Source organism: Anomaloglossus baeobatrachus, chromosome 4 (assembly GCF_048569485.1).
Source record: "Anomaloglossus baeobatrachus isolate aAnoBae1 chromosome 4, aAnoBae1.hap1, whole genome shotgun sequence".
NCBI lineage: Eukaryota > Metazoa > Chordata > Amphibia > Anura > Aromobatidae > Anomaloglossus > Anomaloglossus baeobatrachus.
Genome location: NC_134356.1, coordinates 568,349,676 through 568,368,257, shown reverse-complemented (window position 1 = coordinate 568,368,257; position 18,582 = coordinate 568,349,676). Strand labels below are relative to the sequence as shown.

General features: G+C 43.2%; 1 protein-coding gene across 5 annotated transcripts in view; it reads left to right on the top strand.

Annotated features, from left to right (window-relative positions):
* The window catches only part of MEGF11 (multiple EGF like domains 11), a 789,316-nt gene that overhangs the window by 211,857 nt on the left and 558,877 nt on the right, over positions 1-18,582 (top strand). For all 5 annotated transcript variants that reach the window (XM_075346053.1, XM_075346052.1, XM_075346050.1 and 2 more), the window contains exons 3-4: positions 11,552-11,653; positions 16,777-16,877. In XM_075346053.1, coding sequence (XP_075202168.1) covers positions 11,552-11,653; positions 16,777-16,877 — 203 coding nt within the window. The remainder of the gene's footprint in view (positions 1-11,551; positions 11,654-16,776; positions 16,878-18,582) is intronic.

The window sequence follows — 18,582 nt, the reverse complement described above, 5'->3', positions numbered from 1 at the left end:
TAAGTATCCTTAGTGACTTAAAGGGAAATACTAGCAAATACTACTTATTGATAGATCCCTGTAAAATTATTTATAATTATAATTTTTTTTTTTACTACTGTGTGTTAACTGTATTGTTAGACAGCCCCTTCGATATTGGAGCTATCACGGTGATCAGCGCGGTCTCACTCCTGAGACCAGATATGAAATTAGTTCATGACAGTCATACAAATGAATGACCAATGCAATACGCCATATAAATATATATATATATATTATATATATATATATATATATATATATATATATATATATATATATATATATATATATATATATATATATATATATAAAAATAGATATATAGATAGATAGACAGATAAATATATTCGTGTAACACAGCTAGCATATGGAAGAGGGTGCTCATCATTGGGGAAATTAGACCAAAGTAGATATTTTTGGGCTAAATGCAGAACGCTATGTGTGGCAGAAAACACTACATGTCACCCTAAAAACACACCATCCCCACTGTCAAGCATAGTGGTGGCAGCATCATGCTGTGAGGAGGCTTTTCTTCAGCAGGGACAGGGAGGATGGTCAGAATTGATGGAAACATGTATGGAGCTAAATACAGGGCAGTCATGTAGTAAAATCTATTAGAAGCAGCAAAAGTCTTGAGACAGGGGTGTAGGTTCACCTTGCAGCAGGACTGACTATAAATATAATGGCAAAACTACAATGGAGTAGTTTAGATGAAAGCATATTCATGTGTCTGAATGGCCCAGTCAGAGTCCAGCCCTAAATCTCATTGAGAATCTTTAGCAAGACTTGAAAATTGCGGTTCACAGACGCCTCCATCCAATCTCACTGAGCTTGAGCTATTTTTCTAAGAAAATGGGCAAAAATTTCAGCCTCTAGAAGTGCAAAGCTGGTAGAGACATAAGCCAAAATACTTGCAGCAATAATTGCAGTGATGGGCGATCCTATAAATTATTGACTAAGGGGGTCTGAATACAAATGAACATCACAATTTTCAGATTTATATTTTTCAACTATTTAGAAAACCATATAAATAAATGCACCATTCAAGCCATGCTGGGAATAATGAACCAAGAGTCAAGGAATACTCACTACTGGGCTGAGTACCAACTCTATATAGAACATTAATAGGAATGAGGACTGAGAGTATATAGTACAAAAGTATCAAAATCTTTATTGAGACAATATAATCCAATAAAAACAGGCTGACAGAAAAATAAGGGGGAGGAGGGAAGATAGACAAATGAGATGTGACTGCTCTAGCTGCAAATATAAATTAGTATAAAGTATAATGCACAAAGGGTTAAAGTATGAAAAATAATTACCCAGAATTAAAATGGTTATAATAACACAAATTATACTTGGTGAGAAAAACACAAAAAACCCAAGTTAAAGTGCTAATCAGCACAAGTGGAAAAAACCCAGTCTGCCAAAGAGGATAGAAGTAGGTCTGGACCTACTTCCCCATGTGTAAGCTGTATTAACTACAGCAAAACGTGTGTTGGGGGCATTTCTCTGCCTGACTTCTCCATCTACTACTCCCAGTTGGATTACTGCACTGTGAATCAGTTTCTGGAGGGAGGGGATCATGGTCTGCTTCAGTATGTCACAGTAAATGTTGACATTCATGGTTCCCTCAGTGAATTGTAGCACCCCATATTCATGCAGCCTTAAACCATGACACTCCCACCACCATGCTTGACTGTAGGTAGAACAAACTTGTCAATGTACTTCTTACCTTGTTGCCCCCACACATGCTTGACACCATCTGAACCAAATAATTTATCTTGTTCTAATCAGACCAAAGGACGTGGTTCCAGTAAATCATGTTCTTAGTCTGATTGTCTTCAGCAAACTATTCTGGGACGACAGCCATGCAAACCAATGGGATGCGGTGTGCAGTGAATGGTCTGAGTACTGACAAGCTGACCCCCCACCCCTTTAACCTCTGCAGCAATGCTGGCAGCACTGATACGTCTATTTTGAAAAGACAAGCTCTGGATATGATTAAGCACGTGCACTCAACTTCTATCGTCAACCATGACGAGGCCTGTTCTGAGTGGAACCTGCCTTATTAAACCAAGTCACATTACACCAGGGAGGGAAAATGGCTAATCCAGAAAGTTTTGTCTTCCATGAAAAATCATACTTTTATTTATGATTTGAGCTGCATAATGAATAGAAAATATAGTCCAGACTTTAACTACGTTAGAAATAATGATTTTTACTTGAAATAATTTTCTCCTTCAAACTTTCTCCTTTGTTTTTGGCCAAAATAAAGGTTTTATGTTAATGAATTTTGGATCTTTTGTAAAACACAGTTCTAGTGGCATGGTGTACCCCTCACAAAAAACCTTTCAGATGTTGATCAGCGTTGATTACATTATTTCTGAAAAAAGCAAGTGATCATACACTGTTCACTAATTCTGATCTTGTGTATGTGTGTGTACATATATACACCTTCTCATTCAAAGACTTTTCTTTATTTTCATAACTCTTAAAATTGTAGATTCACATTGAAGGCATCAAAACTATGAATTAACACATGTGGAATGAAATACTTAACATACAATTGTGAAACAACTGAAAATATGTCTAATATTCGAGGTTCTTCAAAGTAGCCACCTTTTGCTTTGATTACTGCTTTGCACACTCTTGGCATTCTCTTGATTGAGCTTCAAGAGGTAGTCACCATAAATGGTTTTCACTTCACAGGTGTGCCCTGTCAGGTTTAATAAGTGGAATTTCTTGCCTAATAAATGGGGTTGGGACCATCAGTTGTGTTGTGCAGAAGTCTGGTGGATACACAGCTGATAGTCCTACTGAATAGACTGTTAGAATTTGTAGGATGGCAAGAAAAAAAGCAGCTAAGTAAAGAAAAACGAGTGGCCATCATTACTTTAAGAAATGAAGGTCAGTCAGTCTGAAAAATTGGGAAAACTTTGAAAGTGTCCCCAAGTGCACTGGCAAAAACTATCAAACGCTACAAAGAAACTGGCTCACAGGCGGAGGATAAGTTTATCCGAGTCACCAGCCTCAGATATCGCAGGAGCAGCAGCTCAGATTAGAGACCAGGTCAATGCCACACAGAGTTCTAGCAGCAAACACATCTCTAGAACAACTATTAAGAGGAGACTTTGTGCAGCAGGCCTTCATGGTAAAATAGCTGCTAAGAAACCACTGCTAAGGACAGGCAACAAGCAGAAGAGACTTGTTTGGGCTAAAGAACACAAGGAATGGACATTAGACCAGTGGAAATCTGTGCTTTGGTCTGATGAGTCCAAATTTGAGATCTTTGGATCCAACCACCGTGTCTTTGTGCGACGCAAAAAAGGTGAACGGATAGACTCTACATGCCTGGTTCCCACCGTGAAGCATGGAGGAGGTGTGATCGTGTGGGGGTGCTTTGCTGGTGACACTGTTGGGGATTTATTCAAAATTGAAGGCATACTGAACCAGCATGGCTACCACAGCATCTTGTAGTGGCATGCTATTCCATCCGGTTTGTGTTTAGTTGGACCATCATTTATTTTTCAACATGACAATGACCCCAAACACACCTCCAGGCTGTGTAAGGGCTATTTGACTAAGAAGGAGAGTAATGGGGTTCTATGCCAGATGACCTGGCCTCCACAGTCACCAGACCTGAACCCAATCGAGATGGTTTGGGTTGAGCTGGACCGCAGAGTGAAGACAAAAGGACCAACAAGTAATAAGCATCTCTGGGAACTCCTTCAAGACTGCATGTTACAGCTAATTAACCTAATATAAGTACAAAAAAAGAAGGCAGCACACTATGGGAATATCAAAAAAGTGTACAACTTTTAATTTGCTATGTGTGCAAAAAGACCCACAAACTGTACTGTGCAGGAAAATGCTTTCAAAAATCGAGGTCTTAATAGTTCATTTTTATCAATTAACAAAATGCAAAGTGGGTGAACTAAAGCGAAATCGAGATCAAATACGTAGTGTGATCGCCTTTTGCTTTCAAATCAGCATCAATTGTTTTAGGTACATTTGCACAAAGTCAAGGATTGTGTAGGATTATAGTCAGGTCTATGAGTAATCAATTATAACAAACAAGTGATTATCATCATCATTTACTTGAATACCAGTCATTAACAGCAGTGTAGGAGTCTTGAAACTGTGTGAGGAACAGCCAAATTGATGGAAACGTGAGGTTGTAGAAGACAAATTCGTCACATGGCAAGAATGAGCATACCAATGAGACACGAGGTAGTTAAACTGCATAAGCAAGGTCTCTCCCAGACAAAGATTTCAAAGCAGACTGGGGTTTCAAGATGTACTGTTTTTCTTCTTTTGAAGAAGCACCAAAGAATGGACAACCTTGAGGACCAGAGTCCTAGTGGTTGGCCAAAGAAACAGTGAAGCATCTGAAGTGTCCAGCAGTGCCATCAGCTCAAAACTGGCAGCTACCAGTGAGACCCACATACTGGTTGAGGAAGTCTGTCTAGATGTGGTCTTCATGAAAGAAATGCAGCTAAAAAGCCATAACTTTCACATAGAAATAAGGTCAAGTGGCTCAACTATGTACAAAACATTGGAACAAAGGTGCAAAAAAAATGGACTAAGTACTCAGGACTAATTGATCAAATTGTGAAATATTTGACTGCAGTAGAAGGCAGTTTTTCATAGAAGGGCCATAGAGCAGTATAATAAGTGTTTGCTTTCAGTATCTGGTATGACCTCTTTATGCAGCAAAAACTGCATCTCAATATTTCCGGTAACTGTTGATTAGTCCTACATAGATCGTTTCTCGCAATACAAAACATCTTCAGCTCTGTAGTGTTGGTGGCTTTTCTCCCATGAATTGCTTACTTCAGCTCCTTCTACACAATTTATAAAGAATCAAAGTCAGACTTTTTGTGGGCCATTAGAAGAATACGACTTTAACCTTGCTTTTGTAGAACGACTCGTGTACTCGTTGATGTCTTGCTGCGAGACCCATGCTTTCTTTAGATTCGGTTCGTGGACTGATGTCGTGAAATTTTCTTTCAGAATTTGATGGTTTAATCCATAATTAATTGTTCCATTAATGATAGCAAACTGTTCTAGCCCAAATGCCACAAAATTGGACCAAATCATGATACTATTAGCACCAGTTTTTCACAGATGGTATAAGGTTTTGTTTTTTTGCTATATTGCCGTGTTCCTCTTTCCCCAAACATAACATTTCTCATATAAATCAAAACAATCTAATTTGGTTTCATTCATTCACAAAACATATTTTTAAAGACCTTCTGGCTTCTCCACGTGATCTTTAGTAGACTGTAGACGAGCAGCAATGTTATTTGTGGAGAGCAGTAGCTTTTTCCTAGCCATGCTGTCATGTCCATGTCCAGTATTCTCCTGATAGTGACAGTCATGGAGATTATCACTATCTAGTCTGAGAGGCCTACATTTAGAGGTTACCTAAGGTTCTTTTGTGACTTTGCAAACTATTATAATTGCTCTTTGTGATTTGACAACGCCTAAAGGTACCGTCACACATAACGAGATCGCTAGCGATATCGCAGCTGAGTCACGGTTTCTGTGACGCAGTAGCGATCCCGTTAGCGATCTTGTTATGTGTGACACCTACCAGCGATCAGGCCCCTGCTGTGAGATCTCTAGTCATTGCAGAATGGTCCAGGCCATTTTCTTCAAAGGCGATGTCCTGCTGGGCAGGACACATCGCTGTGTTTGACACTGTGTGACAGGGTCACAGTGACTGCTGATATCGTTATACAGGTCACTACTGCGACCTGTATTGTTCCTGCATCGCGGGTAAGATCTGACTGTGTGACATCTGCGACCTCCCAGCGACTTACCTGCGATCTCTATCAGGTCGCATCGTTTTCGGGATCATTGGTAAGTCGTTGTGTGTGACTGGGCCTAAAGGATGGTAATAATGGCTTTCAATTTCTTCATTTGTCTCACGATGGATTGGTAAAGTCTAAACTTTTTAGAGATGGTTTTACAGCCTAATGAGCATCAACAACTCTCATTGTGAGGTCCTTAGAAATCTCTTTTGTTTATGTCATTATATAGCTCCACAAACATGTGGTGAGGATCAGACTTTGGCTGAGTTCACACAAGTGTATGCAAAAATCATCCATTTTATGACCAGAAAAAAAATGACAAATTTTAATTTGTATTGCCAGTCTAAGGCACACCTGTGAAATAATCATTCTGTCTAATCAGCATGTTGATATGTCACACCTGTGAGGTGAATGGATGATCTTGGCAAAGAAGTGCTCACTAAGGCCCCCTTCCCACGTCAGTGAAAAACACACACGTTTTCACTGATGTGATAAAAGTGCGTATGTCCCTCCATGTGCCGTGTTTTTGGTGCACATGTGATCTCCGTGTGCTATCCATGATAATTCACAGAGATCAGGCACTTATACTCACCTATCCTCGGCGCTGCAGTCCGTGGTGCTGATATCTCACATGATGATGTGTCCGGCCGCTGCTGTCTCCCCTCTGTAGCTACTTCCGGATTGGCTGTGCAGTGCATATCTATGAGCATAATTAGCCAACCTGAAAGCAGGAGACAGCAGCGGTTGAAGACAGCATTGCTGGAGATGGGGTGTTGAAAAAGCTTTTTATTTTAAATGTACGTGTTTTTGTGGTACGTGTATCACGGATCACACCATAGTGTAGTCCGTGGGTCATCAGTGATGCCAGAAAAAAGCGGACTTGTCTCCGTGCGGAACACACGGACACGCGTCGCACGGAAACATGTCCGTGAGAAATCACTGATGTGTGCGCAGACCCATTGATTTTAATGTGTCTGCGTATGTCCATGATTTTGGTACGTATAAAAACTTCAACATATGTATCAGAATCACTGAAGTGTGAAACAGGCCTAACACAGATTTAGACAAATTTGTGAGCAATATTGGAGAGAAAAAGGCATTTTCTGTACATAGAAAAAGTCTTAGATCTTAGAGTGCAGCTCATGAAAATGGGAGCGAAAATAAGTGGGTTTATATTGTTGTTCAGTGTGTATATATACAGTATATATATATATATATATATATATATATATACAGTGCCTACAAGTAGTATTCAACCCCCTACAGATTTAGCAGGTTTATACATTCGGAATTAACTTGTCATTGTGACATTTGGACTGTAGATCAGCCTGGAAGTGTGAAATGCACTGCAGCAAAAAAGAATGTCATTTCTTTTTTTTTTTTTTTTTTTTTTTTAAAATTGTGAAAAGTTTATTCAGAGGGTCATTTATTATTCAACCCCTCAAACCACCAGAATTCTATTTGGTTCCCCTAAAGTATTAAGAAGTATTTCAGGCACAAAGAACAATGAGCTTCACATGTTTGGATTAATTATCTCTTTTTCCAGCCTTTTCTGACTAATTAAGACCTTCCCCAAACTTGTGAACAGCACTCATACTCGGTCAACATGGGAAAGACAAAGGAGCATTCCAAGGCCATCAGAAACAAGATCGTGGAGGGTCACAAGGCTGGCAAGGGGTACAAAACCCTTTCCAAGGAGTTGGGCCTACCTGTCTCCACTGTTGGGAGCATCATCCGGAAGTGGAAGGCTTATGGAACTACTGTTAGCCTTCCACGGCCTGGACAGCCTTTGAAAGTTTCTACCCGTGCCGAGGCCAGGCTTGTCCGAAGAGTCAAGGCTAACCCAAGGACAACAAGGAAGGAGCTCCGGGAAGATCTCATGGCAGTGGGGACATTGGTTTCAGTCAATACCATAAGTAACGTACTCCACCGCAATGGTCTCCGTTCCAGACGAGCCCGTAAGGTACCTTTACTTTCAAAGCGTCATGTCAAGGCTCGTCTACAGTTTGCTCATGATCACTTGGAGGACTCTGAGACAGACTGGTTCAAGGTTCTCTGGTCTGATGAGACCAAGATCGAGATCTTTGGTGCCAACCACACACGTGACGTTTGGAGACTGGATGGCACTGCATACGACCCCAAGAATACCATCCCTACAGTCAAGCATGGTGGTGGCAGCATCATGCTGTGGGGCTGTTTCTCAGCCAAGGGGCCTGGCCATCTGGTCTGCATCCATGAGAAGATGGATAGCATGGCCTACCTGGAGATTTTGGCCAAGAACCTCCGCTCCTCCATCAAGGATCTTAAGATGGGTCGTCATTTCATCTTCCAACAAGACAACGACCCAAAGCACACAGCCAAGAAAACCAAGGCCTGATTCAAGAGGGAAAAAATCAAGGTGTTGCAGTGGCCTAGTCAGTCTCCTGACCTTAACCCAATTGAAAACTTGTGGAAGGAGCTCAAGATTAAAGTCCACATGAGACACCCAAAGAACCTAGATAACTTGGAGAAGATCTGCATGGAGGAGTGGGCCAAGATAACTCCAGAGACCTGTGCCGGCCTGATCAGGTCTTATAAAAGACGATTATTAGCTGTAATTGCAAACAAGGGTTATTCCACAAAATATTAAACCTAGGGGTTGAATAATAATTGACCCACACTTTTATGTTGAAAATTTATTAAAATTTAACTGAGCAACATAACTTGTTGGTTTGTAAGATTTATGCATTTGTTAATAAATCCTGCTCTTGTTTGAAGTTTGCAGGCTCTAACTTATTGGCATCTTATCAAACCTGCTAAATCTGCAGGGGGTTGAAGACTACTTGTAGGCACCGTATATATATATATATATATATATATATATATATACATACATATATGTGTATGTGTATATATGTATATTTGCATAACTCATATTGTGTATATTCTCGAAAGTTAGGTTAGATAAATGGAATTAAATGTTCTCCATGACTTCTTGAGCCATTTATGCCTCTCTATCAATAACTTTGGCTTGTTTAAGAGGTTAACTATGTCAATAGTTGAATGCGGGGCATTTCAGAATAAATGAATGAAAATCGTACAGTGGACGTCGGGAATGCCTGCGCTCCTGAAATTGAATGTTGCTTTTCTTGAATAGCCAGTTGACCTTCACATCTCCATGTTAGTCTATACTTCAGGTTCCACTTTGAATTGGGAGCAGAGCGTGCTGAGCTGGAGCAATGCGAGGGTGATGTTTTGTAACTTTTATTCCAATCACAAATGGAAGGTATTGATTTTGGGAAAGCAGAGGCAGAGTGGCAGGCACCCAATCGAGGAGAAACAAAAATGAAATACCAGAATTGATTGGTTCCACTGACCAGGACGACTTTCTTACTTAGCTGGTAATATCTCACACGGAGAAGGGTCAAAGATTAGGCTGTGAATAGCCCTTCTCTGCTTTCATAAGGTATAAAATATCTCTCGTTTCTGAATGTCATCAGTCTCTCCTTGATGCAAAAAGAATGTCAAATATTGTACTACACAGAGAACAAATTGCTGTGAAATCCAGGAAAAGACTTTCAAGAACTAAGATTTGAGGTGATGGAAGCTAATCCTTGAGTGGGGCAACATAAAAGCAGTCAGCGCGGAGTAGACGCAGTGCCCAGGGAGCAGACGCTGCTTAGGGAGGGGTTGTTTATTGATGAAGATTGTATCTATCAAAATTCCAAGATGCTACTCTAAGCACTTGGTCTGTGAGCAGAGGTGTGCTGATTTATGTATGAGACCTCAAGTTCACCTGCTAACGCATTATGATATTTATCTGTAGTAGAGAATTCTGTCTTTTATGCTGATGTGACATCAGGTATACTGTAGAGGATTAATTTCCCAATTATAAATAATCCAAATCCTATCTGAAAAACAAGGTAACACCAGACATGAATGTAAAAGTTATATCTTGTATAACAAAGGGTCTAAATGTGCACAATCTCGTATAGTCCAAAGACCACACTGCCAGAATTAACCAATCTCAAAGTAAACTTAAAGGGGTGTTAAAATCATCTGAGACATTTATGGCACATAGAAAGTAAATGCCCGATAGGTCCAAATTCTAGGGCTCCCATCTTTTCACACTATTGGGGTCCCTTTCTCCTCCAATTGCACTCTACAAAGATAGAGATGAGGATGCAGGCATGTGATTCTTTCTACTGTCATTTATGTGAGTGTTTTAATAATTTTGCTTCCAGAAATAATAATGGAGATAGCAGCACTCTTGCATGGCCACTTCGCTACCTTATCTCTGGAGACCCCCATATAGCTAATATATATGGGTTAAAGTCAAGAGATAGCTGCATAGTGCGCCATTAGTACTTACCTGGCTCTTGTCCTGCTCTGAATGTGGCATGGAAAAAGTGATGCAGCCACCAGACACAGACAAGCTTGTCCATAACAAGATGCGAGCTATACAAAATAACCATGAAGAGCGCATGTTGTTTATTGGGCCATGTGAGCAGCTACCATGACCATTACCAGATGATTGAAGACAACAGAAATTGACATCTAAGCATTAATGTTTCCCAGGCCAAGTGAGCTGCCTCCTGACACAAACTAGAATATCCATACCCAGATGGTTGGGGACTCCAACAATTAACATCTTGGGGCACATGTGGTTTTCTGGGCCACGTGAATAGAAAACATGACCATTAGAAGATGATTGGAGACCACACAAATTGACATGTAAGGGTTCATGTAGTTTTGCAGGCTACATGAGCTGCCTCCAGACAAACTAGTATGTTCATGCTCAGATGGTTGGGGACCCCAACAATTGACATCTTGGGACGCATGTGGTTTTCTGGGTCATGTGAGCAGCAAAGATGACCATTAGCAGATGATTGGCGACCACAGAAATTGACATCTAAGGGTTCATATCTTTTTCAGGCCACATGAGCTACCTCCAGATAAACTAGCATGTCCATACCAAGATGGTTGATGAGAACCCCAGAAATTGATAACTTGAGGTGCATGTGGTTTCCTAGGCCACATTTGAGCTGGCAGCAGAGAGACAATTGTGCATGACCATACCCAGATGGTTAGGGACTTCAGAAATTGATAAATAAATGTGCCTGTGGTTTTCCGGGTCACAGTCTGCACACCCCTGCTTTACTCTTTCCATACTGGAAATGTTTTGAATAGATCTGAGTGATATTGACTGTCGATGCATCTGACTGGTATAGGGGAGTTCACATATTTGCTGGGAGTAAGGGCAGTAAATAAACTAGATTTATTAGGGCATCTTATCAATGCCCTAATTTAGTGGTGTCTGTGTAATTACATTTTGTAAGTGCTATGCAGCTGCTGCATTGAATACAGAAAGACCTAGAAGAGAAGATGGGTGAATAGAAGAGTCAATGACGCCTCAAACATAAAGTTACATCTATATATGAGTTAATATTAGCTCAGATCTGAACAACAGTGGAGGTACGGTGCCAGAATCGTTGCTCTGTATGCCCCGTCTTCAGTCACTCCGCTAATAGTTATTGGAAGCTTACAGTGACATTCACTTGAATATGTGGTGGCAGGCGAAACAGCACATATTTTAAGTGTAATTAAGACCATCTTATTTTTGTGAGCATTTCCCTTTTGATGAGATTACAGCGTTCTCTATTGCTGATCTACACAAATTTCTTTCCAAGTTTCAAGAAGCCATTAACCTTTCCTCTCCTTCTCTCTTCCAGCTATGCTGTGACGGTGCAGGAATCCTACGCTCACCCATTCGATCAGATTTATTACACTCGCTGCACAGATATCCTCAACTGGTTCAAATGCACAAGACACAGGTAGGTTGTTGCTTGTATGATCCTGCAGCTTACATTGCATTGTGTATGCTGGCGGAAATGGTGAAGCTTATGGAGGCCAATCATATTAGATACATACTGACCAGATGTGTCACTTTTGAGCAACCAATATGTATGACTGTGTCCTTAGAAAATACGGTTGAGCATTTTCCCGGCAGACTTGTCAACTCATGTTTTCTTTAAAATACAACAGCATTTCAGAGTAAAACATACCTGAAATTACAGAGCCAGTCTCCACTCATGATGATTGTGGTTCGGACAGCATGAATCAAGCACTTATTACAGGCATTGCATATACCCCTAGGGCACATATACCACAGATTGAGCCCCTAGGCATTAGCAGCCAGGTAAGCTGTACCCATAGTACAATTCTCCAATAGGTTCCAACATTTAACCCTTGTTAATGTATGGCAAAAAAACCCCACCAATACACCACCAGCATACCATTTACAGTGGACCAAGATTTCATTGTTGTTGACACCTTATTTGTCACATAGCGAGCGTGACGAGCGCGTTCAAACCAACTGAGGTCTGACACAACGAAAAACACAACTAAACAACACCACAGACAAGGGGGGACACAATAACAACAGTGGGCCCTGGCACTAGTGAGAGAGAAGATGGACACCTCCTAACCTCACCTAAGCTGTCCCTACTCTCCTAGCCAGTCCCTATACAATCTCCGCAACTGTCGTTGAGCAGTACCCTGGGTCCCTGAGAAATCCTATAGAGGCCATGACTTGTGAGAGGTGGGTGTGGTTAACTCACGTAAGCTGCCTCTAGATAAACTAGTATGTTTGTACCCAGATGGTTGGGGACCCCAACAATTGAAATCTTAGGGTGCATGTGGTTTTCTGGGCCATGTGAGCAGCCAACATGATCATTACCAGATGATTGACGACCACAGAAATTGACATTTAAGAGATCATGTAGTTTCCCAGGCCACGATAGCTGCCTCCTGGCACAAATTAGTATACCCATACCCAGATTGTTGGGGACTCCAACAATTGACATTTTGGGGCGCATGTTGTTTCCCGAGCCACGTGACCAGCAAACATGACCATTACCAGATGATTGAAGACCACAGAAATAGACATCTAAGGGTTCTTGTCATTTCTCTGGCAACATGAGCTGCCTCCAGACAAACTAGTATGTTCATATTAGTTAACTTAACCCACCGCTGCACTAAAGAGACAAAAGGGTATGTAGGAGAGACAAACAGGGGATAAAGAACCAAAATGGATAGGATACTTCGGAAGAATCCACAGCAGCTTCCTTCCACAAAGGCGACTTTCATACAAATAGTTTGTATAGTCAGGAAAGCTTGCTGGGAGACCTGGCTATTTAAGCACAAGTGGGGGTGTCTACAAAGCAGGTGCGGCTGACCTCAACTGCAGCAGGGACTGTGTTACGGTTGCTGTGGCACTGGAGACTATGTTCGGATTTCTTGCTACTGCACATGTGCGAGCACTGGAGACTATGTTCGGATTTCATGCTACTGCACATGTGCAAGCACTGGAAACTAAGTCCTATCTTAGAGCCATTGCACATGTGCGGGTGACATCATCGCTGACACGAGGTCACATGTCTCTGACACCTTCTAAGCTGATTGGCCGCTGGTCATGTGCTTGTGACACGTGGTCACATGTCTCTGACACCTTCTATGCCGATTGGTTGCTGGTCATGTGCTTGTGACGCTTTGCTCGGTGATAGGCCAGCGTGATGTCATTGCTGTCGTTCTGGCAGCGGATTGGCTCTGGTGTCCTCCATCTTGGATGAGGCACAGAGTCTATATAAGAACCTGACGCACACCGCCCGGCGCTCAGTCCTCTTGGTTCATGCATGAGAGTAAACGCTCTGTGCACGTCCCTCTAGGCATCTCTCTGTCTATGCTAGGTGGCGCTACCGGCAGGGTAGCGTTCTTATACCTTACAGCTTCGGCTGCGGTCCGTATCCTTACATCTTAGTGGCGTGGACATAGGCAGGTGCCTGAGGCACATGGTCCAGCTGGGTCTTGTGATTCTACTCGTAGGTGGACGTTGCCGCTAGGGTAACGTTCCTTATACTGCGTCTGGCAGTTGTTCGTATCCTCGCACACTAGGGGAGCGAACATAGGTAGGAGCTTTGTGCGGCTTATGCTGCTGTCCGTCTCTTTTGCACCACTAGTGGAGCGGACCTAGGCAGGTGCTATATCTAGTGGTTCGTATCCTCGCACACTAGTGGAGCGAACGCAGGTAGGAGCTTTGTGCGGCTTACGCTGCTGTCCGTCTCCTGGCACCGCTAGAGGAACGAACCTAGGTAGGTGCCATTTCACACTCACTGCTTTTGTCTCTGTGACCATTAACAGAGACCATTCCACACACCCTCCAAACAAGGGAGGAATTGCTTTATTTCCTAATTATATTCCTCTGTGAGTTTAACAGAGGTATTGCACTCTGCACTTGTGCTATTACTATTTACAGTGGCACACTTATATACCCCTTATCCTCTGCCATAGTCTGCAGCAGAGTCTTTGCATGGTGGACCCTGACTGTCTGATATTCCTTTGGGTTTTATTATCAGACAGCCCCCCGTAACAGACTGCTGGAGAGGCTGCCAGCAGAAAACTGACATAAACCATTTAGGTATTGAAGGAAACAAAACCACATTTAAATGTAGATAATCTGATAGAGATAAGAGGTTGTCACTAGTCTCCAAAAACAGGGAGACGACCATGACATTTTCTGATGAAATGGTGGCATACTATATATGCACATTTCCGTTTTGGCATATGATAGTATCACATCTACATATATAAATGGAAATCTCAGATTTTTTTTGTAACTTTCACCCAATGAGGCACCAACAATCCTGCCATTGTCAAATTCAGCACATTTCAATGAAGTTATCTGCCTCCATGGTGGATAACCTATTGTCTGGGTATAAACTAAGGCACAGATTGGAGAAATGCAGAGGAAAGAAGGGTGGTAGATGGTCGAGGAAGCCTTCTCGGCTGAGCTTAATGTACCTCCCTGGGAGGGTTCGGCGGCTCCCTGCCGGGCCGAGCCGCTCTAGGTCCGGGCTCGGGTTGTCGGTGGCTCGAGCGCCTCTGGACCGGGGGCCACATCGCTCTGTTAAGGGTAGGCAGTGGGGTGGTGGTGTAGGACGAGGTTCGCAGCCGGGGGCCGCGCTGTCGTTGGATGAGTCGTGACGCCACCCACGGGTCGTGGTGACAGGATGCACCACCGCTGCGGCGAGAGTGAAGGGGGCTCCCGGGATTGGTGTTGGGGGGCACAGCCTGGATGTTAGCCCCTCCGTGGGTAGGGGCGGTGTGTCCCGGGGCCCGATGGTGAGGGCAATCGTGTCGTGGTGCAAGGTGCCGTGCTGCAGTGCGGTGCCGTGCCCGGATGGCACTGGTGTACTCACTATGAAATCACACTCAGAGTCACTGGTAAACCAAAGTTCGGGGATGGTCGAGTCCCGCAGCTGGCTGCTTGTGTCCCTTGTGAGGCCGATAGTGGTCCCTTTCCCTTGCACCTTCTGTTTCTCTGCTTTTGGCTCCCCTGCCTGGGCAGTGGTAGCCTGCTCCCCAGCATTTAGCTGCCGGAAGAGCCCTTGGTTGCCCGCAGGCACTGGTCCGTAGGATGTTTGGCCCTTGGCGGTGGCTCTCACCCGGTATCGGTGGGCTTTTGCCTTCTTTCGGGACTTTGGGTGAGGATGAACCCGTGAGGTCCAGACTGCAATCAGTGAATTTGCCTAAACTCAGTAGCTTCTAAGCTAGGATGGGGTCTGAGTACCCGGTTACTGGTGCTCCGGCTAACAGTTGACTCCCCGGTTCAGGTCCGGCGGGCTCCAACCCTGGCCCGGTCCTACGGTTCCGCCGGTCGTTATACCGTTACTCCTGCAGGCGGCCACCACCGTCTGCCTGCCTGACGTTTCGGGGGTCCCAGGCTCCGACCCGGGTCCCTGACAGCTTTTCTCCTTTCTCACTCAACACCCTCCTCAACTTTCTCTCTACTCTCTGTGTCTTTCCTGCCTCAGGACAGTAGTCTCCTCGGTGGGCGTGCCTTTCCGCCTGACTCCGCCCACCTGGTGTGCCCTACTGGCCCTGAGGGAGGCATCAGGTCTCCCATTCGGGTGACGGGTGTGTCCTCACAAGGGATGGGGGTGTGTGTGTGGTGTTGTTGGTGTTGTTACCTGTGACCCCTGGGGTCCAGGGCGTCACATTAACATCTAGGATTGTGCTCTTAGGCTGTGTCCGCACTTTGCGTCGAGGTAGTTGCAGTTCAAAAAGCATCCTCTGGCAGAAAGGACAATGCTTTTGGCTTTAAAAATGCATGTAAAATGCAAAGAAAGTAGCCTATGCGCACATTGGGGTTTTCATGAGTTTTTAGTGCTTTTCCGGTGCTTTTAGAAACACTGCAGTTTTGTATTAAATTGAATGAATGGGAAATGCAGCCAAAATGGCAAAAACAATTGAAATGTTGCTTCTTTGAACGCTGAGTTTTTGCCCAAATATATGCAAATTAAATGCAGCGTTTTGAACAGCAAAGTGCGCACAAGAAAGCTCAATGTCCCATTGACTTTGCTTGAAAAGCATAACGCAAGCATTTTGGCATGAAAACGCTACAGTTGAAAAAGCAGTGAAAAAGCAGGTAAAAACGCAAAGTGCGGACACAGCCTTAAAATCAGGACTTGTAGAAAAATGGGGACAGTTTTCAAGGAAATCCTGTGATCGCATGGATGTTTCTCCACTGTAATGTCTCTTCAGGGAGAGTATATTGTTTAATTTATGGACAGAAACAGGGCACCATCTGACAAAGTCCAGGAACATAAACATAAAAATAAAAAATATACTGTATAACCCCCCCCCCATTTTCCTGGAACATAAAAAGAATTATGTTGAATATATATTCATATATATATATATATATATATATATATATATATATATATATATATATATATATATTCATGTATATATATATATATATATATATATCTCAAAAAAAATAAAGGGAACACTTAGGTAAGGATTTTGTATACTGTGTATATATGTATGTCTAAAATAATCAAATTTTCTTTTGCAAATGTCTCGTGTAATTCTGATTTGTTTTTCTGTGCAGGATAAGTTACAAGACAGCCTACCGACGAGGTCTGCGAACCATGTACAGAAGACGATCACAATGTTGCCCAGGATACTATGAAAGCGGAGATTTCTGTGTCCGTACGTATTTCTCTACATGTGTCCATTCTTTTCTATGAATTTCTGATGGTATTCTCCTATATTATTCATACGATTGTTCTCTGTAGCATTCTTGCTCTGCCAACCTCCAGTATGTGAGTTCCCATATATAACGCAGCAGGACTAGAGATATTGCCGTCCTGCATCTGTGTATTGGCACCACAATCTGCTCTGCCTTGGCCATTACAGTTTTGCTTAGGAATTTCATAGTAATAAAGTTTTTTTTTCCTTTTCTTTTTAATGTCCTGTTTTTTATTGAGGTTTTTACGACTTGTACTCCGCACTGTACATGAAACTAATTTATATCAGGAGGTCACGGGTGCTATTATCACTGTGTGCGGTTTAGTTCGGGGTACAGGTATATAACTGTGTAACATCCCCAAAGTGCACTGGCTTTTTAGTTGTGTAGGGATGAATTATTGTATGTCCACATAGCGGACCTCTATTACGAGTAGGCATCTGGTACTGACAATTTTTTCTATTTAGGGCCCATATGTTAACTACTTGTTTGTATGATGTATAATGAGGTTATAGCAGCTTCTTTGTACCTCTTCTATTTACTTGATTGCACATGAAGCAGGTGAAGCCTATTAGAAAGTGGTATTGCAGATTGAATGATATCGACGGCAGGACATGGTGTACGTGTTAGCAGTAAATTCCAGCGATCCAGGCATGCTTATAAGACGTACAGAGATTATTAAATAACTTATGGGCCAGAGTAAATGTACTTTATTACTTCTCCATTCTATTACTCTCCACAAATGGGTTCCTATTTGACCTCAGAGGAAAGGGCCTTCAATTCCATAGACTATCTTTTGAATAGTGGAGAAGCTTTATTTAAGGGGTAATATCAAATTTGGCCGTAATCCCTTATCTGTTGTTTAAGGGATAGGTTTCCGACTTCTGGGGGTTCAACCTTTAGGACCTGTAGTGATTCTGACATGCCCGCGCCGGGGCTGTGGGGTTACTCGTTACCGGGCCACGGTTCTGGGACGCTACGGTGGCGAGGCCCGGTTCTGTGATGCCGGCGGTGTCGTTTAAATATGAAGGGGATGATGACATTATTCGTGATGCCACCTGTGGTATGCGGCAAGTTAGGTGCCGCCGCTGCGGGATGGGGACCTATGGGGCAGATAGTGACACAGCTTAAATGGTGCAGCTCTCCACAGGCAGAGCTGGGCCCCAGGACGCATGAGGGTAGTAGTTTGCAATTTCTGGGGTGCAGGGCCGAATGCACAGGCGAATAATGGAGCGACACAGGGATGCAGTCTCAAGGTTTTTACTCACTGCAGCAGGTTCGAAGGTAACACGACATGTCAGTGACTGCCTTTGGAGTGCTGGGGCTTCACTGTGATGGGCTCCAGCCGATCCCGGACAGTTCGAAGGTCAAGACCGGTGCACCCTTCTAGTGTTCCTTCCCTGGTCGTCCTGCGATGACTTCTCTCCCACCTGTCCCGTGCCTACGCACACATCACACAGTGCCCTGAGCCGGTGTCCGCGGACCCTGTCGGGGTGGCTTGAAGTTCTATCCCTTGACCCTATGTGGCCACCTTCCAGCGGATTCGTGTGCGAAGTTGGCTTTGGTACTAAATGGTCCTCAGCCTCTGGTTTTACTAGAGGAGCACGTTGGTTCTTCTCCTCTAGCCTAGGGACCAGTCCCTGATCTGCGACCAAGTCCTTACACTCC